General features: G+C 41.0%; 1 protein-coding gene across 1 annotated transcript in view; it reads left to right on the top strand.

Moving 5' to 3' along the window:
* FBN1 (fibrillin 1) overlaps nucleotides 1-25,385 on the top strand; it is a 262,621-nt gene that overhangs the window by 136,597 nt on the left and 100,639 nt on the right. Inside the window, exons 14-18 of the mRNA XM_084817119.1 lie at nucleotides 2,629-2,751; nucleotides 11,779-11,901; nucleotides 18,806-18,958; nucleotides 24,857-24,910; nucleotides 25,029-25,154. Of these exons, the coding sequence (XP_084673245.1) occupies nucleotides 2,629-2,751; nucleotides 11,779-11,901; nucleotides 18,806-18,958; nucleotides 24,857-24,910; nucleotides 25,029-25,154 (579 nt within the window). The remainder of the gene's footprint in view (nucleotides 1-2,628; nucleotides 2,752-11,778; nucleotides 11,902-18,805; nucleotides 18,959-24,856; nucleotides 24,911-25,028; nucleotides 25,155-25,385) is intronic.

Raw genomic sequence — 25,385 nt, 5'->3', positions numbered from 1 at the left:
GAATCCAGTGTGATTTAATTCTAAGTAAGGATATGAAACAGCAGGCCATAAGTCTTGTAAGAAAGTCCAAATTGCCTTTGTTTTTGTCATGCATGCCCCCCACCCCCCGGGTGCAGGCCTCTTCTCTAATAAACAAGGTGCTATACAGCAAGTGGGCAGACTTCAGGCTTATGGGTTCTATGTTTGTTTGTTCATTTGTTTATTCATTTATTACATTTCTATACTGCCCAACAGCCAAAGCCCTCTGGGCGGTTCACAAAAATTATAACCACAAGTACAGCATAAAACAATATAAAATATAAAAGCTTAAAACCACAATATAAAAGTACAACCAGAATAAAACCTGGAAGCAATGCAGAGATTTAAAATACAGATTTAAAACAGCAGAGCTAAAAGACTAGAATGCTAAAATACTAAAATGCTGGGAAAATAAAAAAGGTCTTCACCTGGCACCGAAAGGAGTACAACATAGGTGCCAGGCCACATTGTTTTTGCCTAGAATCCCAAGATCCACCGGACCCAAATGAAAAATAGTGTCTTGGGGGCCAGGCATACACTTAGCATTAAGGAACAAGGTACCCCTGAACACATGATTATCCCAGGAATTTATTTTCTCTACCAGAACTGAACTCATAGTTCCCATAAACTCACTCCTGGTCTCCCCTCCCCCCCCCTCCCCGCCAGCATTCTTCCTTTCAGTTGCCTAATTTGGCATGAAGCAGCCTTTTTCAACTGTTGTTAGTGTGAAACAATTGGGAGGCGGAAACCTTTGGTGATCTACTGCAAATCACCCAAGGATCTACCAGTAGACCATGATCTACCTTCTGCCTGCTATGCAGCACTCCATGGCAGGGTGTCATGTTTATAACCATCACCCAGGGTCACAAGCAACAGGTAATAGAGAATATACTTCATGCTTCTGACTACTATGACTAGTAGCCACTAGATCTGTCTTGTCCTTCATGTGTTTATCTTAGGCGTTAAAAAGCCATTTATGTTACTGACCTTGACAGCATTCTGACTGAGGCAATGAATTCTGTAGGTTTTCCTGGTCTAAACCTGCTTTCTGTTTGCTTCACTTTGTTGTTGTTGTTGTTCATTCGTTCAGTCGTGTCCGACTCTTCGTGACCCCATGGACCATAGCACGCCAGGCCTTCCTGTCCTGTGCTCTCTCCCGGAGCGTGCTCAAGTTCATATTCATTGCATTGGTGATGCTATCTAGCCATCTCATCCTCTGCCGTCCCCTTCTCCTTTTGCCTTCAGTCTTTCCCAGCATCAGGGTCTTTTCCAGGGAGTTTTCTCTTCGCAGAAAACTACATGCTTCACTACATGCACATTAATGTGTTGCATTAACTCTGGACCTTCATGAGTTCCTTGAAAAGGCATATATGGAGTTTCAATTAATGACCCTGGGGTTTTGTGTTTTATGGCAAACAATTTTTTTTCTCTGTTCACTACATTCATAGATTGCTAGTTTACCCAACAGAAAGAAAGAAAAATGTTATCAGGTGATTACATTTCTCCCCCCTCCCCCTCATAAAATTATAGATACTGCGTCACACAGAGATAAGAAGAAAATATCCAGGGGATTGAAGTCTAGTGTAAATAAACTGAGATTTAGGACCAAATTTATATATCATCACAGAAAATCTGTGATTGATCTCCCAGCTTTTTTGTTGTTGTTAAATGCAACTGGAGGCTCCTTGCTAAGGAAGTGCCTCGCCGCCACAACACTCTTTTCTGAACTAAGTTTTACTTGCTTCTGCTGCTATTTACTCTGAGCGGTGGGAATACAGGCATAATACAGGAACCTATATTCCCCACCTACAACATAGAGTAGTTCTGGGGTGCAGAACCTCTTTCAGCCCGACCACAGAATTCCATTTTGGAATAGCCGTTTTGAAAGGGGCGGGGACAAAAAACAAGGAGTGTCAGCATATTTTTGCTTAAAGTTCTCACTACCAGTAACTAAACCTCGGGTGATGCATTTCAACCTTTTAGAATGTGGAAAAACTGCAGAAAAGCAAGGAAACCACCAAACAATAAATAGCTGGGGGAAAGTGGGTGGGACAAAGGAAAGAGCGGGTGGCCTTTTGGGGAACCCCAAAGGGCCAGATTGGAACCCTTGGAAAGCTGGATTTGGCCCCAAGGCCTGAGGTTCTGCACCTCTGCTTTTAGGAGGACAAATTAGATTGCAGTAACAACATGGGAAACATATTAATTATCCCTAGGTCCTGAGTACTTTCTCAGTCAAATTAGCGGTCTGTCTTCCGTCTTCATTACTGCATTTAGTAAACAAATAAAAAGTAACTCACAGATCTCTTGGTGTAACGTGAAGTTTGGCCCTCAAAAAAGCATAAATTTTACTCTTAAGAGTAATTAATCACAGCCAACTCTTAATCCAAAGAAGGTTTGTCTTTGCTAGGCCAGGAGAGGTTTGGCAGGTCCAGTGACAGCAAAAACCACACTCACTAAACCCCTTCCTGCTATGTAATTATTAAAAGGACAGGAGGATGCTTCAAATCCAGCCACTGGTAACTCTATGCTGGAGCAAACTAGATCATCTGAAGAATTTTGTGCAATATCATAACGATGAATATCTGTCTGTTTTTGTAAACAATCTTGTAGATATGGATGAATGTAGCGTACGGAATATGTGTCTGAATGGCATGTGCCTCAATGAAGATGGAAGTTTTAAGTGTATCTGCAAACCTGGTTTCCAGTTAGCTTCAGATGGACGTTACTGCAGAGGTGAGTATCCAACTGAGATGTTACAATGCATTATATATTTGTGGTGAGGCATATGATGCTGAGATATGGGATCCTTATATGTTGGCTTTTTCAAGGTATGTTTGTGCAACAGTTACTTTGGTTATTGCTTCTCTCCTGACCCTTGCAGTCTGTATACGTGAGGTACTTCATAGGGTACATCAGTCCATGTGACTTGATATTGGACCAGTGCCTGCCATTTAGTTCATATACATGGCTTCCTATGATGATTTTCAGGGATATCCTGGGAGGAAGAGCATGTGTTTCCCCAAGGCCTTTTCTGTGCTCCTGCTTGTGCATTATAGTGTCCAACAAATGACAGGGAAAGGCTCCAGTGGTGTGCTACCACTATTGATGTTGCACTAGTGTTGGGGCAGACAAACGTGTGCTTGCGGGCACCAATGTGCCACCAAATGCCTTTCTTGGCACCCATTAAGGTGCCATACCCCTCCCACATTTTTAAAAAGTTTAAACATTTTCTTAATTGCAGCTGGGATTGCTGTGAAATAGGTTTCTGTTGGTGCTAAAAACTGTGGGTTCAAAGGATTTGTTCATTGTATTGGGGCTCAGACCCCACCCTGGCCTTGTACTCAGTTTCTTGGGCAGGTTACTTGTCCTTTGCTATGCCTCCCATGGCAGCCATTTTGTGGTGGTGCCCAGGACAGTTTACCAAATTGCCAAATGTGTCCATAGCCCCAAAAGGGTGTCTGCCTTTGCACTAGTGGAAACCAACACTTGTGCAACATCAGTAGTGCTTGTGAGCATAACTGTTTTGCCAGGAACCTCATTGCATTAGCAAGCGCGTAAACGCTGGTTTCCACTAGGGCAACATCAATAGCACTAGCAGTATGCACTGTTGGATTGTTCCCCATGTGTGTATATGTTTTAATCCTCTTGTATTTCCTCTTCCTTCATTGCATTGTCCCATGTGTTCAAAAAAGACTTAATTATGACACTGTTGAAAATTATCTTTTTGGTTCTGTAAATGGCTTGTTACGTCTGTAAATGCCTTTTTTCCCTTGCCAAGTGCTGACCAATCCCAACCAAGCACAAAGGATAGTGTATAATGTATGTATGTAAGTATGTATGTATGTGATTTGTACCCATCCCTTCTATCAGGAAAAATGGCACTCAAGGCTCTCTTATTGGTCTCTTATTACACCTTGAGTTTGGCACCCTTCTGTCACCTTTCTAAACTGAACCATTTAAATATTTTCATGTTTAAAAAACATCTACAAAGTCCAAGATCAGATGTGATCTCTGTGATCACTTAAGGAATACTGTTGTGAATTGTGATGTTTCTGAAACCCCCAATGTGGTAGTACTTCACTCAGCCTCAAATGTGCTATATTTGATTGTACCACATCTCCATGTTGATCAAGTGACAGTTACAGATGTAAACCCTTATTTATGGCTACAGCAGGAAAATGCAGGTAGATGAGCTAAATTTCAGAGGCCCTTTCCTTGTCCTTCCACTGTCCTTTCTGAGAGCCTACACACTGTTGCTAAAAAAAAATGGGAGGGGGCAATTACTGTGTCTTGGAACTTTGCAAAATAAATCCACAATGCACATACTGCTCTCTTGCGATTTAATTATTCTAGAGTGTAGGTAAGGGATTGCATTTAGGAAAGCTTTTGAAAATTCTCCCCATCTGAATTTCTCCCCTGACTTGGGAATTTAGAATTACCTGGTGTTGCTTCTTATGTGAACTGCTGTATTTGGAATCCTCCATTAATTGTTCATGTATTTTGCATAGAGCATTTTATGCATGCACAGTTTGCCTTTTCTTTCCTGTCTCCCTCCCCATTTCCATTATTTAAGCACTTGTGTGCATTCTTAAAACACTGCAGAAAAGCATTATTGGTGTGATAGTAAGTATGGTTGCATCAAGAGTCTTTCTTTGCGGTATTTTACCAGTCGGTAGGAATGCATGTGTGTTTTAATGAAGCAAAACAAAAACATAAATCTTCATATGATGGTATGTACAGTCAGATCAAGATTATTTGTGTATGGTGTTTAGCAGTGCACATTGTGCATTAATACAATCATACGTACAGTCACATCAAGACTGCTTTCTTGCAGTGTTTCATCAATGCCACATATACATCAATAACATAAGGAGGGAAAGGATGCAAATGAACTAAAGGACCTGTAAACTGCAGCACTTTGTGCTTGCTCCAATTCTGGAATTAATTTTAGAAATGCTCCTAGTTAACCTGAAACATAGGGCAGAGTGAGCCCATTGATCAATAAAGCACATAAGGGGGAAATCCACTCACCCTTGATAGCATGTTCCAGTTCTCACTTTTTCCACATATAAAACCATCCCATCAGGAAGAAGGCTAGTCTAGAACCCTTCTGTCTGATGTAGTGGCTTTCCACAAGCAGGCACAATTCAAACATGATTTCTCCTATTTGCATTCTGAAATAGTATGTTCCAAGGAGAAGGTGACAGAGCTGAACAACATATAGAAAAATAAGTCCCAAAAGCCAGACCTGCTTAATGTGTGGGCAAACAGACACATGGGGACCCTTTAATAAGGCAAAGTCCCAGGTGTATTTTGCCACATGTAGATGGTAAAAAAAGATGACTGCATGGTAAAACAATTTGTTGCATGAATCAACCATTATTTTCTTGCTTCAGAGCCTCTTTTCTAGCTCTAAGCAACCTGACGTGTTAAGAAAGATGTGACCGCATCACAGTAGCTTACTTTCCCTTTGCCATGATGGTTTGGCAATGCCCCACAGAGGACTAGAGAATCAGTAGATAAAAGCTATATTATGGCATTACACTGTACTTTCCTTCTTGACCCATAAGGAATGGGGCTTCCTTATTCTAAGTGACCATGTTTTCAGCAGACTTTGTCAGCACAAACCAGAAATAGGAGCAAGGAGTAAACAAACATTGAGCCAAATTATACAGATTTTCTTTTCAGAAATTACAAATCTTTTAGGCCCAGGGATCAAGGCAACAATAGAAGGCTTTGTTGACAATATGACAAGTTTGAAATCATACAGCAAAGCTAGCTTGAATCACACTTGAGATTTCATTCACCAAACGGTAGGAACAGAAAGTTGCTTTAATAGCCCACTTTTTAAAAGGGTCATTATGCTTGCAATCCTATGTAGTATGCTCACCTGGGAGCAGTAGGACTTCAGGGTAAACATGCATAGAATTGTGCTGCATGGCTGCAGTCCTCTGTACAATTACGTAAGAGTGTGGCTCCAATCCTCTGCCCACTTAACCAGAAGTCAGTCCCATTGAACACAATAGGACTTACCTCTGAGTAGATATCCATAAGATTGCATTGTAAATCTTACTTAACACAGTGAATCATCTGAGTAAACATGCATAGGAATGCTCTACAACTCATAGAGTAAATTAATTTTAGCCATATTGCCTATTGGATTTGGCAGTGAGTATAGAAACAGGATCTATGTCTGGGATCTAGACAACAAATAGGCTTAATAAAAATAATACTAGCATTTATGCTAAGTGCTTATAGTGGTGTTTGTTGTTGTTTCTAACCATGTAAGGGCACAATCCTGTGCATGTTTAGACAGAAAAAAGTCCTGCAACTCCCAGTATTCCCCAGCCAGCATGGCTGGCTGGTGAATACTGGGAATTGTAGGCCTTTTTCTGTTTAAACATGCCTAGGATTGTGCACTAAACCTCTTTGATATTGTTTAATGAATAACAGCCTAGAAATAGTTTTAATAATATTACAGCATATATATAAACCACCTTACATATGTTGACCCAGTTTTCTGAATATTTAAGCCCTGGCTTGTGTCGTCTGAACCCGGGGACTGTGGGTTATCTGAGGATTAAACAACCCTTGCATAACGCATGGTCTGTTGTTGGGTTATGCGAGGATTGTTTAACCCTCTCATAACCCACGGTCCCTGGGTTCAGACAACACAACAAGCTTAAATATGTAAAATAGCCACTGACCTGCACCGCAGCCCATCATGACTTAAATAAGCAAGCAAGAAGCAAGGATTACAAAACTTTGAATTAGTTTGCGTTTTAAAATGAACAAAAGGCTCAAAACCATTATATATAGCATTCGTAGAAAGCAGAACTTCTGGTGTTCACTTTTGTGCCTCAGGGCCAAGTAGAAGAAAGTATCTCTTTCTCTCGCTTGGCACAAAGATGTGCCTGGCATCAGAGAAATGTTAGTTTGGTGCATCAGATGAAAAGTATTTTGAAAATTTTCCAAAGCAGCAAGCTGCTTGACTAATAATTCCTGTTGAAAGCTGGAACTGATTTTATAATGCTTTCTCCTTCTTATACCTTTCATCACTTGTTCAAAGTGAACACACAGAGCCTTGTTCTCAAAGTGGCAAGAATGTAAATATGCTCTAGTCTGAACTTCTGGATCAGTTAGGTTCATATCATCTCCAATTGGATTTCAGAACCTTGGAGAGATACTGTTCGCATTTCAGAATCTGTCCCCACCAATTTTACCCCACTACCACCGCCACCACACACACAAGCGCACCTTTCAGAGGCTGTGCAGTTCTATCCAACTCTGGAGTGCACACCTCAGAGAACAAGTTATTTTAAAAGTGCAGGTTTCCACCACAAATTGATCAAAACAGCCACAAGTTTAGACCTACCTTCTTCCATCTCTCATCAGTGAGTGGGAGTAAAACCAATGAAAGTGATGTACTCCTGAAAGAGGCTCTTCCCTTTATAAATGCTCTTAGTGCCTAAGTTTTCCACTGCTGTCATGGATGCAAGACATCCGTTAGGTGGTTGTGAGTAGGGCTGTTGGAGAAATCCTCAACGGAACCAAATGAATTCAGATTTTTACGAATCCGAACCACGGATTCCGCAGTGGACCGGCTTTTCCTGTCAGGCAGATTTGCAAACTGTTTTTCTAACCTGTGCAAAGTTCACCATAGAAAAATAGGCAACCCCCCACCCCAGCCAAAATGTGCATTTCCCTCATAGGCTATAGCATGAAAATGCACATTTTGGGGGAAGTTGTGCATTTGGGGGGAATTGACTCATTTTTGCACGTGCAAACTTGTGCAAAGTTGCATTTGTGCAAATTTGCATCTGTGCAAATTTGGAAATGAAAAGAAAATCAAATTCCATCAATGGGTGGACAATGGAATGAAAGGTGCCTGACAATCCTGAAACAGGGTTGGAACAGATTTTACACAATCCGTACATTGTTAGTTGTGAGTAGTGTAACTCTGGGTGCAGAGTCAAGCAATAGGTAGATTCCTTTCCACTTGGGAGCACATTTTATTTAGGCATTTATACCATGCTTTTCTTGATAAAATAAATTCAGCTTACAAAAAGTTCATAAAATATATAAAATACAAGAACAGTCCAAATTACTAAAATCAATTTACTACAATAGAAACAAGAACAGGATAAAAGCGGGAGACAAAACTTTAACCCACCCTAAAAGCTCAGCAAAATAAAAAGGTCTTTGCAGCACACCTGAAGCTTAAAAGAGAGGGAGCTACCTGTGTGAAGCTTAAAAGGGAAAGACCTAACATAATAATACGTAACATTGGTATAACTCTTTCAAGTGTTCAAATGACTTCATGTGCATTATCTAATTGTAATACGTACAACAACCCTGTAAGGCAAGTCAGGATTAAGCCCCCACCCACCCATACTGCTAATGGGGGATCTGTGGTTGAGACAGTATGGCTTGCCCCAGGCCATTCAGTGAAGACATGTCATATTCAGACCAGGGGCTTCCTCATTTGTAGCTCAGCCTCTTAGCCACTACACTATAACATCACACACGCATGGGCTTCTTATGTAGGGATCTTGGGAAATGAAGACAGTTATTAGAACGAGTGCTGGAGTCCAAACATTTTGAGAAACGATGCCTTAAGGGGCAAGTGCACCAGGATCAGGCTTCCCTTCTGCCAGCTGTCTCCTGTAGCCATTTTAATTTAAGTTCTGCTTGTGCCCTAGCAGTTACAGCAGAGGATAAAATCCAGCGACATAGCAGCAAAGGAAACCTCCACACTTCTGCCAGTTCCCTTAATTTACCCCTAAGAAACAAAGATTTGGTTAAACTTATAAGTACTTTCCCCCCACAGAACTTTTATATCTGCTAAAAGAACTTCTGCAGTATGTATGCACGACTCAGTCCCTGCAGCAGTAAGGACCAGATTAGATGGACACAGGCAGTTTTGTTCGTTCTTCAGGTCTCTGGCCTATTAACATGGACAATGGATGTGGGAAGAGTCTAATTTTTACACTACAGGTGTGCACAGGTGACACGAGCTGAACTGTGCCCCTTTTGCATTATCTCCCTGTGATTCAATGCTTTAAGCACATTTCTTCCAGCCTCGCTCCAATACAGGAAGTGAGCTGGACGGGAGGAGAAAGGTATTTCAAGTAATATTGCTGTGAGGTAAGATATGGGGGCAAGGGGTACAGCTCTCCTAACCTGCGTGCTCCTTTTATTGTGAAAATTAGAATCCCTGCCCCCTGCTTTAAACATGAACAAATACATGAATAAACACATCACTTCTAGTGTGGCCCTACGGGTCACCTTTTAAAATCTTTCTTTTGTTCTTAATGGGGGAAAACAGAAACATTAAATGGTGGGTTGTTGTTTTTTGTCTAAATAAGGGCTATTTAGCAACTGAGGAAGGGCTTCATAATTTGTTCACCTTTCTGGTTAGGGCAGGAGATTGGATGCTAATGTGCCCATAGAGATATCCTCATAATAGTATCTATTTTAAAATACAATTAGAACACTGACTCTTGGCCCAGCAAGGTTGTATTTTGTGCCAAACAACACAAGCTAAGTAAAACACAGAGGTGTTTTGCTCTCTGTTTGCCCTTTTAAGGTTGGGGGGTGAAAAGAAGAAAATGTCACACATACCAGTTGTTGAGTATATTAATGAGAGCTGTTATGCTGTGATTACATTGTGAAATGTTACACATTCTCTCACACATTATTTTTAAAATATCCCCTTCTTTAATCCTCATTTTTTCAGGAAAAAATTAGTATGATCACTGTATCAAGAAAAAATGCTTCTGCTTCCTGGGAAAAAGTTTTTTAAAAGTTTGAATAATTCAGCTTCAAGGTCTGTTTAATACCAAATAGTTTTACGATTTTGTACATGCTAGGGGACATGCTGTACACTATATAGTATTGCAAAAGAAAGGTAAAATCAGTGTTCTTTTAAAAACCACTTCTTCTGGTCCTCTCCTTGAAGGTAACCACATTGCCACCTTTCCTTCCTATACCCTTTTAAATATTTGAACACTCTTCGTATTTTAATAGGTGTCTCGGCTCTTAAGATTGAGAACTCATTGGCTGTGATTTTTGTTAGAAAGAGAGTGAGGCCCCCGTTCATAGATTACTCAGAGTGTTGTCGTTGCCATCAACCCATGGCTGTTCCTGCTGCTGTTGGCAACATCTGCAATTTCCAGCAACTTCGTTGGGGTGGATTGCATGATTATGTACCATGTTGGCAATGCCCACATAATTAAGGAGTGCATTTCTAGCATAATGAATAACCATGCAGTATGCCCTAAACCAGGGGTGGGTAGAAGAGAGATCTCCGGATGTTTGGGACTTCAGCTCCCAGAAGCCCCTGTCAGCGTGGCCAATGGTCAGAAATCCTGGGAGTTGAAGTCCAAAGCATCTGGAGATCTACTTTCTGCCCATCCCTGCCCTAAGCATCCCAGAATGCCTGTAAAACCACTTTGCTTACTTTCTTCAAATCCCTCCTCATAATCCCCCCTTTCTGCCAAGAATTTGGCTCAACCCCCTAATTTCCATGTCCCACTGCAATTTTCCCTAAACTAGAGCCCTCCAAATGTTTTGGCCCAGAACTCCCAGGATTCCTGATCATTGGCCATGCCGGCTGGGGCTGATGGGAGTTGAAGTCCAAATGATCTGGAGGGGACTAGGTTCAGTAACTCTACTGCAATTAACACTATAACACATATAACTGATGCAATCACATATTATCCCCTGTTTACCCCTGCCTCTATTTTCCCCTCTTCTCCTCTGTTCCCTCTGCTTTATAAGGTCCTTGGAGCAAGGTCCTGACCTCTTGTACTCTGTAAAGTGCCATGCACACAGATGGTGATATATATATACAAAAATAAATAATATAAACACATGGGTGGGAGCTGCCAGCATTCTCAGGAGCAGCATGGAGGCATGCAATCAGATGGTGGCAATAACCGCACTGCTCCAGCTGACTTATAAAATGGATCTTTGTCATGGGGATAGGGAAGCAGAGTGTAGGTAATGCACCCCTGCAAAATCTTCCAAGATCTGACACCTTCAGCAAGCTTCATGGGTATGGTGAAGCTGCTGGTATGGGTGAGGGAATGATATAAGCAGTTTGTTTCCATTTCCTGCTCCTTGCCTGAGGCTCGTTCAGTTTGAACAATTTTCTAAGAAGACTGCTCAAGCTGCATCTATCTCAGTCAGGCCTTCTCTGAGATGTTCCCCTGTGCCTTATGAACTATTGACCTTTCCCTTGGATCCTGACATTTGTTGTTTGCCAGGCAAATCCTACAAAGTGGCTGCCCCATTCTCTGTGAGAACTGAAGGCTTGACAGAGAAGTGATTTGGTAATCAAGAAATTTTGCCCTCTTGTGAAATAGTATACAAATGCCTTTTATCTTTCTCTTCCTTTCTCACTCCCGTAATGTTCTTGCATATGTATCATTGATTTTTGGATTAGCGTCCTCCAGGCACTGTATGAAAATGTATCCTCGGTAAAGGGGGAAGATCCAGTTCAGAGGGCTTAATTATCCTGCTCGGGGAATGGGACATTTTCCTCTGAATTATGCCTTTGTTTTGAATATTTCTGAATGAGCTAATGTTGTTTTAAGTTACTTGCGCTAAGTTAACAATTCATTGAAAATGAATTCCCTTTCTTGCTTTATTTAGATATGTCATGAAAAAGCAGCATGGAATATGCAGGTCTCAGCACAAGTAAATGAAAAAGGCTTAAGTTCAATTTCTGATGAAACCTATTCTGTTCTTTGGCAGACATTGATGAGTGTGAGACACCTGGAATATGCATGAATGGACGCTGCGTGAATACTGATGGCTCCTTCAGATGCGAATGCTTCCCTGGCCTTGCTGTGGGGTTGGATGGACGCGTGTGTGTTGGTAAGTTGAGCTCATTGTGCTGAAAGTTACAATCCAGTGCTCGATTAATGGCCACAAAGAGCTCTAGAATAACCATGGACTTGCTGGCTGAATATTATGAGAGTTGAAGTCCAGCACATCTGGACAGCACCAGGTTGGGAAATGCTGCTCTGGAATATGCCACCTTTATGTAACCCATAAGCAAGGGTAGGCATGGCTGGGCTTCTGCTGAAGGCCCACACCTTAACAGGGGCCCACTGACAAGAGCCCCCTGGACTTGCTCCTCCTCTTCACCATTGCAACTTGCTTGTTCACCTGCCTCTCACTTTGGCCCAGGCAATTATGGTGATGAGAAGGAGGAGCAGGAGATGCCACTGCCTGCTTGCTTACTGGCTCCCTGCCTGTCAAGCAAGCAAGTGGTAGCAATGATGAGAAAGAGGATGTGGAGCAATAGCAGCTAGTGATAATGGTGATGAGAAAGTAGACTCACTGCAGGAAGGGGGCCCATTGAGGGTGTCTTGTCCAAGATCCCTCAAAAACCTGGAGCCGGCATTGACCATAAGCCAGCTCAGGTAGAAAGATGTTATGCTATTATCTGGCTTTGGTGAGCCTTGGTGAGTCTAATAACTGAGAGGTGACCACCAAGAATGCACTTTTTTGCTGTCTGAACATGGTGCATGCTTGGAAACTGTCAAAGTAGTGCCAGTGGTTGATCTTTAACATCATATATGACCATGGTGGTCTTTGGGACTGAAGTGATTTAAGAATGCATAGGTTAAAGCAGCAGCCTTGAAAATAACAGTAAGTCAGTGCTGGGAATCCATCCTTTCAACATGTATAAGCAGTAAGTTGTTGTAAGTTTCTATTTTATTGAGGTTTTTAGAATTACAACCAGGAACAAAGACAAATGGTAAATTATGTATTTATTTATTTCATTTCTATACCACCCAATAGCCGAAGCTCTCTGGGCGGTTCACAAAAATTAAAACCAAACAACACACAATAAAACAATTTAAAATATATAGAACATTAAAACCACAATATAACAATACAACCACAATAAAACCTAGCAGCAGTGCAGGAGTTTAAAATACAAATTTAAAACAGCAAAGCTAAAAGTTTAGAAAGCTAAAATGCTAAAATGCCTGGGAAAATAAAAAGGTCTTCACCTGGCGTCGAAAGGAATACAATGTAGGTGCCAGGCGAACCTCACCAGGGAGCTCATTCCAGAACCAGGGTGCCACAGCAGAAAAAGCCCTCCTCCTAGTAGCCACCCACCTCACTTCCTTTGGCAGGGGCTCATGGAGGAGGGCCGCTGATGATGATCTTAAGGTCCGGGCAGGCACATATGGGAGGAGGCGATCCTTCAGGTAACCTGGCCCCAAGCCGTTAAGGGCTTTAAATGTTAATACCAGCACTTTGAATTGGGCCCGGAAATGGACTGGCAGCCAGTGCAGCTGAAAAAGTACTGGCGTAATATGAGCTCACAGGCCAGTCCCTGTTAACAATCTTGCTGCCCTATTTTGGACCAGCTGAAGTTTCCGGACCGTTTTCAAAGGCAGCCCCACGTATAACGCATTGCAGTAATCCAGACGAGAAGTTATCAGAGCATGGATAACTGTAGCTAGGCTATCTCTAGTAAACCTACCAACTCCCTTGTTTCTTACTCTTTAAGGGCAAAAATATCAAGGTTAGTTATTACATATAACAGGTTAATTTAAGACTCTTAATAAAAACATATAGCTTTGTATTTAGCTCATCCCAGTTCACAGGCTGAGTGAACTTATCCATGATGGGCAGATCCCAAATTTTTGTATCTACTCCCTTTTCATGTGGAGTATTTCATTTTGTATCTACTATACCTTTTCATGTGTGGTATAGCTAGGTGTGCTGCTGTCGGGCAATTATGGATTATTATTTTTATAGAAGCAGCTTATGGCTCAGGTATTGATACCTCTCAATAGCACTGTTATTTCTCAGTAGTATGGGAATGGATTACAGTGTTACTCACATTTTATAATTTCATGGAATAATAAAGTTGGAAAGGACCTTGGAAGTAATCTAATGCAAGATGTGCAGTGCGTGATACAAGTACAAGTATCCCTAATAGATGGCTGTCCAGGCTCTGCTTGAGCATCTCCAGTGAAGAAGACTACGCTGCCATCTGAGACAGTCTGTTCCACTGTCAAACAATTGAAGTCTTACCATTAGGGACAGTCTTACCATTAGGAAGTTTCTCCTAATGTTTAGCTGAAATCTGCTTCCCTGCTTTTTCCACCCATCGGTTCTAGTCCTGCTCTCTAGAGCAACAGAGAACAAGTCTGCTCCATTTTCTGCAAGATAGCTCTTCAGCTCTTGGAAGACAGCTATCCTGTCTCCTCTTAATCTTATCTTCTCCATGTCAGCTCTTCTAATCATTCTTTGTAGGACTTGGACTCCAAGTCCTTCACCATCCTCATCACCCTCCTTGGGACATGCTCCAGTTTGTAAGTGTCCTTAAAATTTGGTGCCCAGAACAAGACACAGTACTCCACATTCAATATGATCAGCTCAGAGTAGAGTGGAACTACATTTTCTCATTATCTGGACACCGTGCTTCTGTTTATGCAGCCTAAGATAGCATTAGTTTTTGTAACAGCCACGTTGCATTGCTGGCTTAGTTATTATCAACTAAGATGTCTAGATCCTTTTCACATGTACTACTGCCAAGCCAGGTCTCCCCCATACCATGCTTGTGCCTTTGATTCTTTGACCCTAAATGTAGGACTTCACATTTGTCTTTGTTGAATTTCATACCTTTGGTTTTAGTCTAGTGTTCCAATCTATCTTTTGAATCTTGATGCTGTCTTCTATGTCGTTGGCTATCCCCCCAGCTTTGTGCCATCTGCAAATTTGACAAGAGCATCTCCTGTACTCCTTTGTCCAAGTCATTTATAAAAATGTTGAAGATGAAGGATGTAGGGCACTGCCTGATGGCACTCTGCTCAAGACACTGATGCAGAGCCATTAGTGAGCAACCCTCCAGGTGGATGCAGAGCTCATTGAATATGGTTATTCAACTAACAGTAGATTCACCTAACAGTATCGTCCAGACTACATTTTACCATCCTGTCAACATGACTTTGTCAAATGCTTTGCTGAAATCAAGATATATTATATCTACAGCCTTTCCATGATCTACCAAGCTAGTAACTCTATTTCAGAGTTTATTACAGGCATTACTAATTCATGATAAACCCATGTTGGCTCCTAGTAATCAATACATCCTTTTCTAAATGCTCACAAACTGACCGCTTAATCTGTTCTAGAATTTTGCCTCAATATCAAGCTGACTGGTCAGTAGTCTACCTGCTTTTGAAGACAGAGATGACATTTTCAGTCCTCCAGTACCTAAGAGAGCTCTCAAAGGCTGTTGAAGTGGCTCTGAAATAACATCTGCATGCTTCTTCAGCACCCTGAGATGTGATTCATCTGACTCTGGAGAATTGAACTCCTTTAAAGTAGCTAGATATTTTCTAATGATCTCCTTAATTACCCTGGGCTGCAAGTCTCATGTTGAACACAATTTTCCTTGTGGAAGAAGACAAAGGCAAAATAGGAGTTGAGTAGTTCTACCTTCTCTCTGTCACCTGTTAACAGTTTACCATCTTCCCCCAGCTGCCCCTTCCTTGTTCTTCTTTTTGTTCTGAATATACCCAAAGAAGATCTTTTTATGTTTTTAGCATCCCTTGCAAGCCTCAACTCATCCTGTGCTTTAGCGTTCCTGACACCATCCTTACAGATTCCGGCTACTCTGTTGAACTAATGCTTGGAGATATCTCACTCTTTCCATCTCCTACACATGTTGCTTTTAAGCCTTCTGAGATATCAGTATGCTGCCACACTGGCTTCTTTAGATGTCTCCCGTTTTTTCCGTGTCATCTCGATAGTTTTGTGATTGTGCCTTCAGTACAGTTTTGTCTCAAGGAGCAGCAAGTTTAATCATTATACATAAGGATATTTTGTTGCCATAGTGGTCTACCGAAAAAGGTATAGAATTAGTAAATATGACCAGTGCAGTGCAGTGCACACACAATACTTCCATTACTAGCTTTAGCAAATGAAGTTCAACAAGTATTCTTGCATGACCAAAAATGGGAGGCCCCATTGTTTTTATTGGGCCATATTCTTTTTGATCATTATTGTTTTAAAATATGTAGGAAACCCATGCAAAGAAGAATAGTTGCTTCCATATTAGGGCCCTTTACAGAAAAACAGTGCCTCAGCAGTGCTAATTAGCTTGAAGTAAAATTAAAGTTGTAATTCCACATAGCACTTAATAGAGCACTTCCCCCACTATAAAAATCAAGCCATGCCCATTCCCATGGGCAAGATCCTACATGTTTATTCAAATATAAGTCCCATTCTTCCTGTAACTGTCGCTTAATTAGTAGCTTCCTCCGTGACTCTTCTTCTGTAGTGACTAATTATTTGCACTACTAAAAAATTAAATAAAATAGAATAATAAGCACTTGATCAGTCTGCAGATAGGAATATGATAAAGTGCCCCTCTCTCCCCTGGGACCAGGAACTGAGTAATTAAGTGCAATTGAAGAAAGCCTTAGCCATTTCGATTGAACCAAAGTCAAATTATCCGGGATTTTGTACAAATGGCATGAAGAAAACTACTAATTAAAGTGATAGTAGCCCTGAAGAGCCTCAGTAACGCTGTACTCGTCAACACTGGACAGGCCAGCACTGTGATTGTGTGTAAAGGCAAAAATCACAAATAAGATCTCAAAAAAGATGGGAGGACAACACATAAAACACTGGAATGCAATGGATTGACAGTGTTGTTGGTTTGAATTCTCCATAAAAACAGATGAACAAAGGGTGTTCATTCCAGACTAGGGAAGTACAAGAATTTTGTTTCTGCTTAAAAACATGTGAACATGCCCTGTTTGCAACCCCAAATGCAAGCACAAGCAGGAGAACATTATCTACAAAATTGTTTGTAAATTTTTCAACAATGTCCTTGTGTTTGACAAATATGCTAATTCCCTTCTCCCCAAGTTCAAAATTGTGCATTTCTTTAAGTGTGCAATTTCACACTTCAGTCTAGGGGGGGGAAATTTGCGCGACATAGGATTTTTTTTACACAATTTTCATGTTTGATTCCGTTCATTTTGCAAAACAAACAGCGAGCACAAATGTGAGCGCAAATCAAGGAGAGTCAAGCATCAAGCTGGTGTCCAGAGAATCTTTGTGAACTCGAACATTGCTTGTTTGCCCATCCCTATTCCAGATGAAATAGATAGTGTGGAAGCAACTAAAACTATCTATGAATAAATAAACCACTCCAAATGTCTGTATTTGAAAAACAAGGTCTTAAGTCCCAGTGTAATACCTTTATTAGGCCACCAACTAGATTGATTTAATAAAGGTATTACACTAATATGGATTTTGGAATTTTATTTATGATCAACACAGTTGCCTTTGCTTTAAGTCTCAGTATATCTAGTGCAGCCTTCCCCAACCTGGTGCTCTTCAGATCTTTTGTTCTACACCTCCCAGAATTCCTGACCATGCTGGCTGAGGCTGATAGGAGTCAAAGTCCAAAACATCTGGAAGCCACCATGTTGGGGAAAGCTGATCTAGTGGCTTTGTATCTAATTAACATACCTTAGCAAAAGCAAGCAAGTGAAACTACTCGCTCTGTATTTTTAGTCTTTGGCAGGATTGCAAAGTGAGGAATCAGAATTGTTTTGTTAAGCAGAGTGTGAAGTGTTCAGAGAGCTTATATTTCTAGTCAGGTTGAAACACCTAAAGCTAAGCTAAATTACTTTTGATAGCTTTTCATTATCCCTGCAGTTGGGATTATCCAGAATTGGTTAGAGTTAGCATCCCTAGGTCTGGATTAATACTATTCAAGAAGTCATGGGTCATAACTAAGACCAACCGGAAAAATAAAAAGACTGTTTGCTGGGCAGTAATTAACGTTTTCCACATCTGAGGATGAGTTAATAAAAGGAAAAGTGGGGAGGGCAAGGGTACATAAACTCACAGTGGATTACAGAAGAGGTTTAATCCCTGGGCCTTCATTATTAGGGTTTAAGAATACCCGATGTCTGATCACCCAAAATTGTTGTCTAAAATTTTGATGGTGGCTCCTAAGGATACTTCAGTAAAACTGCTTTATTAGGGGTGCATTATGAAGAGCTGTTTTAGTCAGAGGAATACTATTGCTCAAAATAAATGGTTAACAAGCTGCATTTTGATGATAAGGGTAAAAATTAGGAAAAAAGGGCAGAGAAGGTTTGGCAATCTGTCTCTTGAATCATTTATGACACTAGGTAAGAGAGGCAGGGGTTGAAACTCCCTCTCCCCACCTTCTGTCTGTGTCTCCTTGGGATTAAGGGCACAATCCTATGTATGTTTAGACAGAAAAGAAGTCCTACAACTCCCAGCATTTCCCAGCCAGCCAAGCTGACTGGGGAATGCTGGGAGTTGTAGGACTTTTTCTGTCTAAACATGCATAGGATTGTGGCGTAAGTAAATAAAAGGGGTGGGGGTGCTCATGCACCTTTTGAGCAATATTGTTCTACTGTTTCTAAAACCTAGGATGCGTCCAGATGAGGGTTTTATTGTGCAATCACCATGCCTCATTCACAGAATTTTACAGCAGTTCCAGATGTCATTGCCTTCCATTTGTAACCCTCCCATGTTTTCCCACCGCTTCTCCCATCTTTTTTCTTACCAGAAAAAAATCCCTTAAGGAGGGAAAGATGAAATAGCTGCCCAGTGCCTTTTGACTGGAAACCGTAGGAGCCTGTCTGGAAGCACTCGTAGCCTTAGTGGTAGTAGTGTTTTTTCACATGTCATTCATGACATTATTTCTGGCAAATGCTTCCAGCAGCTATGTTGTGATCTTTTTGTTCTCATTTAGATACACATATGCGAAGCACATGCTATGGTGAATACAGGAGAGGTCAATGTGTGAAACCATTATCTGGAGCAGTTACCAAATCAGAATGTTGTTGTGCCAGTACTGACTATGCATTTGGGGAACCTTGCCGGCCTTGTCCTGCACAAAGCTCAGGTACAGTGTGATTTTTCCAGCATGTAATTTGAATCATTTGTTCATCATTTTAAAAAAATGTTCAGAATTGCTATAATAGGCTTCAGGAAGTGATGGTTGCAATCGTATATCTAAATCGGGGGTGTTGAACCTCTTTCAGTCTGAGGGCCAGATTTCATTTTGGAGAAGCTCTCAGGGGCCACATTCCAGTTGTGGGTGGGACCAAAGGCAAAAGGCACAGGGCCCCCAAAATACCAAATATACCGTAATATTTTAGCTTAAAGCTCTTACTGCCAGCAACTAAGCCAAGGAGGCGCATTTCAACCTTTTAGAATGGGTGAATAACTGCATGAAAAGTCAGGAAACCACCAAATGATTTGGTGGCTGGGGAAAAGGAGGTGGGGTCAGGGGAAGGGGTGTGGCTTTCTACAGAACCCCAGAGGACTGAATTGGGACCCCAGGTGGGTCAGATTTGGTCCCTGGGCTTGAGGTTCTCCACCCCTGATCTAAATTATTCCTTTTTTAAAACCAGTTTTTAGAAGTTGAACATCTTGTAAACACTGAAATCTAATATGTCTGACAGATGATACTGTACCTTTATAAAAACTACTTACAGTGCAACCTTATATGTATATCTACTCAGAATAGATATATGTATTTATATTGGGTTCATTCAATGGGGCTTACTCCCAGGTAGATAGATATAGGATTGCAGACTTAGTGCACAATCCTATGCATGTTTAGACAGAAACGTATTTAAACTAGCTGGGGTATGCTGGGAGTTGTAGGACATTTTTCTGTCTAAACATGCAAAGGATTGTGCCTTTAGTGTATTTTGAGCCACAGAGCGGAAAAGCTCTTTGGTGGAGAAACCATGTGGGCTTTGAGCTGTGATGAATGAATTTCTTATAGTGACTATTCTTGAGAATTTTATAGTATGAATTCCTGTAGTGAAATTCACGTGCAGACTCCATTTTGGGTCAAATTTCTACATAGCTAGCTATACTATGGTTCATGGCTTCGAGTTTGGGCATTCCCTTTATGTTGCACCTCCCTAACCTGGGGCCTGCTCATTCACTGTGTTCTGGAGAGAAATTTCAAGGTCAGGAATCTGATCTGTCAACACAAATTGCATTAGACCAAATTTTCAAGGCTGAATCATCATCATATGTGAGCAACATGCATGGGGCTTTATAAAGTATCAGAGACTGTAAACTTCTCAGGTCCCTGCCCCAAGGAGCTTACAACATAAAATTAGACATGGGAGACAACAGAGGACTGGGAGGAAAATGGGCACTTACTAAAATTATTTGAGGGGCATGGAACAAACCAAACAATTCACATATACTCGAATGTATGCTTGGAAGTTATGGATGTAACAATTTTTTAAAAAAATTGGAAGCTCAGTTCAGATTGTGGTTTTAAAAAACACCACTGGAGTCTCTTGGCCAAATCTTGCAGAAAAACAATATTCTGGAATGTCTAGCCCTCACTGGTTTTTAGGAAAAGGTACCTTGAGAAGCTTGTACATTTTTAACCTTTATTTTAATTGGCAGTTTTAAGAAAGAGAGGATGAAGATCACTTGAAACAAATTAAACTGGCTTTAACTGATGTGCAGGCTTTAAAGAAGAATTGTTGTTCACTGTTTTACTGTTTGCCACGTTAGTTCAAATAGCAGCAAAAACGCTGGAAAGTTATCGGAGCAGGAAAAGGCTTTTCCAGCACCGTCTGTTGCTATCGGCTCTCTCTTTGTAACTACACAGTAGAGCTGAAACGTTTTGTAAATGTAAATGGCCCAGTGCCATTGACTTCTGTTTTGTATTTGAATTAATTTAACAGAACATTTACACATGTGGAAGCAATTTCTTCTGGGCTGTTTTGCGCACCTCTCCTATTGTTAAAGATGCCAGCTCATGGAGGGTAAAATATAGGACAACTTTCAACTTTTGATTTTTGGGTTGATGGGAGCCTGGAAGAGTTACTTTTTTTTCAGGAAATGCATATTATTGTATGAACTTGCAGCTCTTAGAAATGAGGTTTTCCTTCGCTTGGTCACATGTTTTGTTGAGAAACCTCTTCAGTCCTAAAATTTTAGTCTTAATACTTCTGCTGTTATGACTAGGTCCATGAACTGTCCTCAAAGATGCTAAATAATTCTCAATTTATTTGGAGATAGGTATGTAGTTTCAGACTGGGTTACCAATTCCAGCCTCAGACTGGGCATTTGTCATTGTAAAAGCTGTGTTGCTGCCAGCCATCCTGACTTTAATATTTTTGTCACCTCCATGCTTATTTCTCTAGTCCAGCCTTCCCCAATCTGGCACTCTCCAGATGTGTTGGACTGCAACTCCCATAATTTTCACCCAGCATAGCCATTGGCCATACTGCTTGGAATTATGGGAGTTGCAATCCAACACATCTGGATTGTGCCAGGTTGGGGAACATTACTCGCTGAGCTGTTCTCTACTCCCTATGAATTCTCCAGTCTTAAACCCACAAGCGGGAAAGGGGACTGGAAGAGGCTGCGACTAGAGGCATAAGGATAGGGAAAACTGCATCTGGCTGGATTACCAGTAGCAATACAGCGTCTACTCCAACCTCTCAATTGAAAAAAGCTTAACAGCACAACCCTAAGTGTATTTACTTGGTAGGAAGTTCCACTGAGTTCATTAGAGTTTACTCCCAAGTAAGTGTGCATAAGATTGCAGCCTTAATATCTATCTGCATTAGCATGTATTCTCCCCCCCCCTTCGTCTCCCTTTCTTTCCACTGTTTTTTCTCCCCACTGTCAAAATATAGATTGTAAGCAGCTTGGAGCAGGGACCTGCCCTTTTATACTTATGCTAAATGGCACTATATAAATACCGGTGTTGATGATGAACCTTTTTCAGGCTTGGCTGTAGAGAGCATAGTTTCATATGGTGGAAGCTCAAAGAAATCTGTGGTACATTTCTTTAGATCACAAGTCTTCAGGCTCAGACTGAAGGCTGATTCAGTCATTTCATGCAAGTACAAAGCTAAAGGTTTGCATACCATCATAGGGGAAGGTTTATGGCGGCATATAAAATTGTAGCTTGTGCTCATGCCAAGCAGTGGTTGGATTTAGATAGGGGTTGGAAGCATGCAGCTATGAACAGATTGGCCATGTGAATTAGCTCTCAATGTTGCCATTTTACCTGAGCCAGTAATTCAAAATGTGGCCTTGTTTTTCTTCTTCTGTTACTACTTAAATAGACAGATATAGCTATAGTTATAGATATGAAAACGTATGTGTGTGTGTCTGTCTAGCCTTGTGAGCGTTCAGAGGACTTCACATACATTATCTCTGTTATTTTTACAGCAACTCTGTAAGGTAGGTTGGTTTCTAGGACACTGGGTATCTATACTAGAATTCAGGCCTCAAGAATGTGTTCTGTAGCCTGGGGTCATATCTGCCAGTCACAGTGTCTGATGTTGTACGCCCCTGTCCTCATCCAGTGAAGAAAGGCAGTAAGGAATGGGTCAACAGCTGTACATCTCTGTAGGAAGACTGGGCTTAAAATCTTCTGATATCAGGAGGCAAGATTGTTCCTCCCAAGGAATAGACTTTCATCCTCTTGGACTGCACAGAGAACCAGACTAAAGGTTTCTGGGGCAGGGGTTCATCAATTCCACCGCCCCCGCTCTCAAACACCATGTGGCAGGAAGGGGCTTAGCTCAGTCAGCCATCTTGATAGACGAGGCCATGAAACATGCCTGAGAACCAGTGTGGGCTGGGGAGACTCCCCAGGACTGAGGAGACTAGGGTTCAAATCTTTGCTTGGCTATGAAGCTCGCCAAGTGACCTTGGGGCACTCACTATTTCTCAGCCTAACCTCCCTCATAAGGTAGTGGTGAGGATAATATGGGCAAAGAAGAACTATGTATACCACCTTTATCTCCTTGGAAGAAAGGTGGTATATAAATATATATATTTTTAAAAGTAATTGCAGGAGGGTTCTCAGTCTCAAAGACTTAGGAGGCCAGATTGACAAAGGACCGCTGCAGCGACTAGTCTGGCAAAGAGGCAGAGTTCACATCCTTCCCTATAGCAGGAAGAAAGTGCTTGATACCAGGAACTACAGAGTCACATGAGCATAATTCCATCATCCCTCCTTCCTTCACTTCCTCAACCCTAAATTTTCCCAGGTATATATAGGGTGGTCATGTGTCCTACTTTACAAAGGACAGTCCTCTATTTGAAGGGCTGTCAGGGGATAGTCCTGTATTTGAAGATGTTTGGGCAAAGGGCTGTCCAGTCAAAAGCCTGTTTAAAGATAAAGAACTATAAGATGGGAAAGAGTGCTGGGGTCTTGAAGTTTCCCATCCACAGTTAGCATCTGGACAATACCCAACTGAGCAGACACACAGATTACCTGGCCACAATCTTCCCCACTATATTTTAAATAGAAATACAATGCATTTGTATTTCTATTTAAAATATAGTGGTTATTTCTATATTTAAAATATAGTGGTTATTTTAAAAATATAAAGTATTGTATTTCTATTTAAAATATAGTGGTTATTTCTAAATTGGCATACATACATATACATTAATATAAGCAGATTTTATGCAACTCTGTGTCCTCTATTGTCCTCTTTTTGGCGATGCCTAAGTGGCCACCCTATAGACTGAGGTGGTCAAAATGGATACTTGGAAAGCAAACGACAAGACAGACACTCATCTTTGAACATTTGTCTTGCCTCCTCTTTGATGGCATTACAACTTCACATTTTTGAAGTCTATCATTTCTGCTGCTTGTAGATACGGCGAGTACTGACTCTGTTTCTAGTGCTGATAATTTCTTTGGCATGTGATTTTTATGTTGTATTTTTAATATTTTGTATTTTGATAAATTCTGTTTGTTTTGTTCTCTTTTTAGCCACCTTAGCCATATTCTGTTGGGAAGGTGGGATATAGATGTCCTTAATAAATAGTATTATAAAGAAATAAGGTGGGGAGAGGACATGAGGAATTCCCCAAAATGTTCCCCCTTAGAGTTATTTTCCTTCTTATCCCTACTGGCCTCAGGCCTGATTGAAAAGGCTTTATTTGCCCATCATGGTCCAGATGGGAACAATATTCCCACCTACAACATGATTTTCCCACCTGGAACACAATATTGTGCAGTATTCTGTTGGAAGGGAACATTATACATTTTATAACTTTCCGCTGGTTTTGTTGTGTGGAGGAGTGTTCGCAGTTCTTAAGATACAGTGGGCAACACGTGGCCCGCACCAAAAGGGTTAAATTTAGCTTTGAAGCACACTAAATTTAACCATTGTAGTACTCTGTAGTGTTACGGAGCAATGGCAAACCAGGGATTTGTGTGTGGGGGTTGGGTTGGGGGGGTTGACGCCCCATGGTGCCCCAGGGGCTGTAGCCCAGGTTGGTGGTCTGGGAGGCAAAAATTGCCCCCAGACTTCCAGAAGTTGCCCGGCCCTGTCTTAAGATTTCATGGTATTAAACTCCTCCTTCTTTAAAATAAAAGAGCAACAAAAAATAAAAGAGAGAAGCCCTTCAGGGTGACATTGAAATACTCTCAATAGTTCCTGGAATTGCCGGAAATATTTCCTGTCCATTCAGAGTAAAATTAAATATGCCACACAATGAGTTTTATAGATGAAGAAAATGCAGAGATACCAGTGTGGGTAACTTTAATGCATTATTTTACAAAAGATTGCCATCTTCAGTGCACTGAAAACTATGCTAATTTAAGGATGTTTTAAGAGAGATGTGTTCTTTGAAGGGATCCTAAAAGAGATTATTTTGAAAGAATTAGGAAAGAATTAGCAGTCCTATGCATCTAGAACTTTTTTCTTCCTAAATATGCATAGGATTGGACCATTAAGTCTGTTAAAGTATTAAGGATATTTTTGATTTGATTTCCCCCCTCCAGACGAGTATCATGGTCTTTGTAGCAGTGGCCCAGGCATTACTGCAACAGGAACCGGTAAGATTATACAATAGTATCATGCAAAATTCATGTAAAGCAGTGGGTATTTGCATTGCTGGGGAATGCTCTGAGGAAAGCATTTTTTAATTAATTTAATGACCTTTGTTTTCTGTAGATATCAATGAATGTGCCCTCAATCCTGACATTTGTCCAAATGGTAACTGTGAAAATCTGCGTGGAACATACAAATGCATCTGTAATATTGGGTATGAAGTGGATTCAACTGGGAAAATCTGCTTAGGTATGAAGTTTTACATATTCCTATCTAACACATTCTCAGATGGTGCCTTATTGTTCTATGTTAGTTCCAACTAGTGTTTCTGATTTGTCTGTCTTGTTTCCTCCTGCCCTTTTAGCTTTCTTCCCATCTTTCAAATCCTGTCTACTCTTTTTTTCTTGTTATCAGGTTGCCATATCCCAATTTGATCACTGCATTTGGGAGGGATCCCCCCCGCCCCAGGTAAAATAGGCC

Source organism: Heloderma suspectum, chromosome 11 (genome assembly GCF_057233095.1).
Source record: "Heloderma suspectum isolate Gila_16-S chromosome 11, 16-S_ref, whole genome shotgun sequence".
NCBI classification, from domain to species: Eukaryota; Metazoa; Chordata; class Lepidosauria; order Squamata; family Helodermatidae; genus Heloderma; species Heloderma suspectum.
This window is presented reverse-complemented; position numbering and strand designations above follow the sequence as displayed.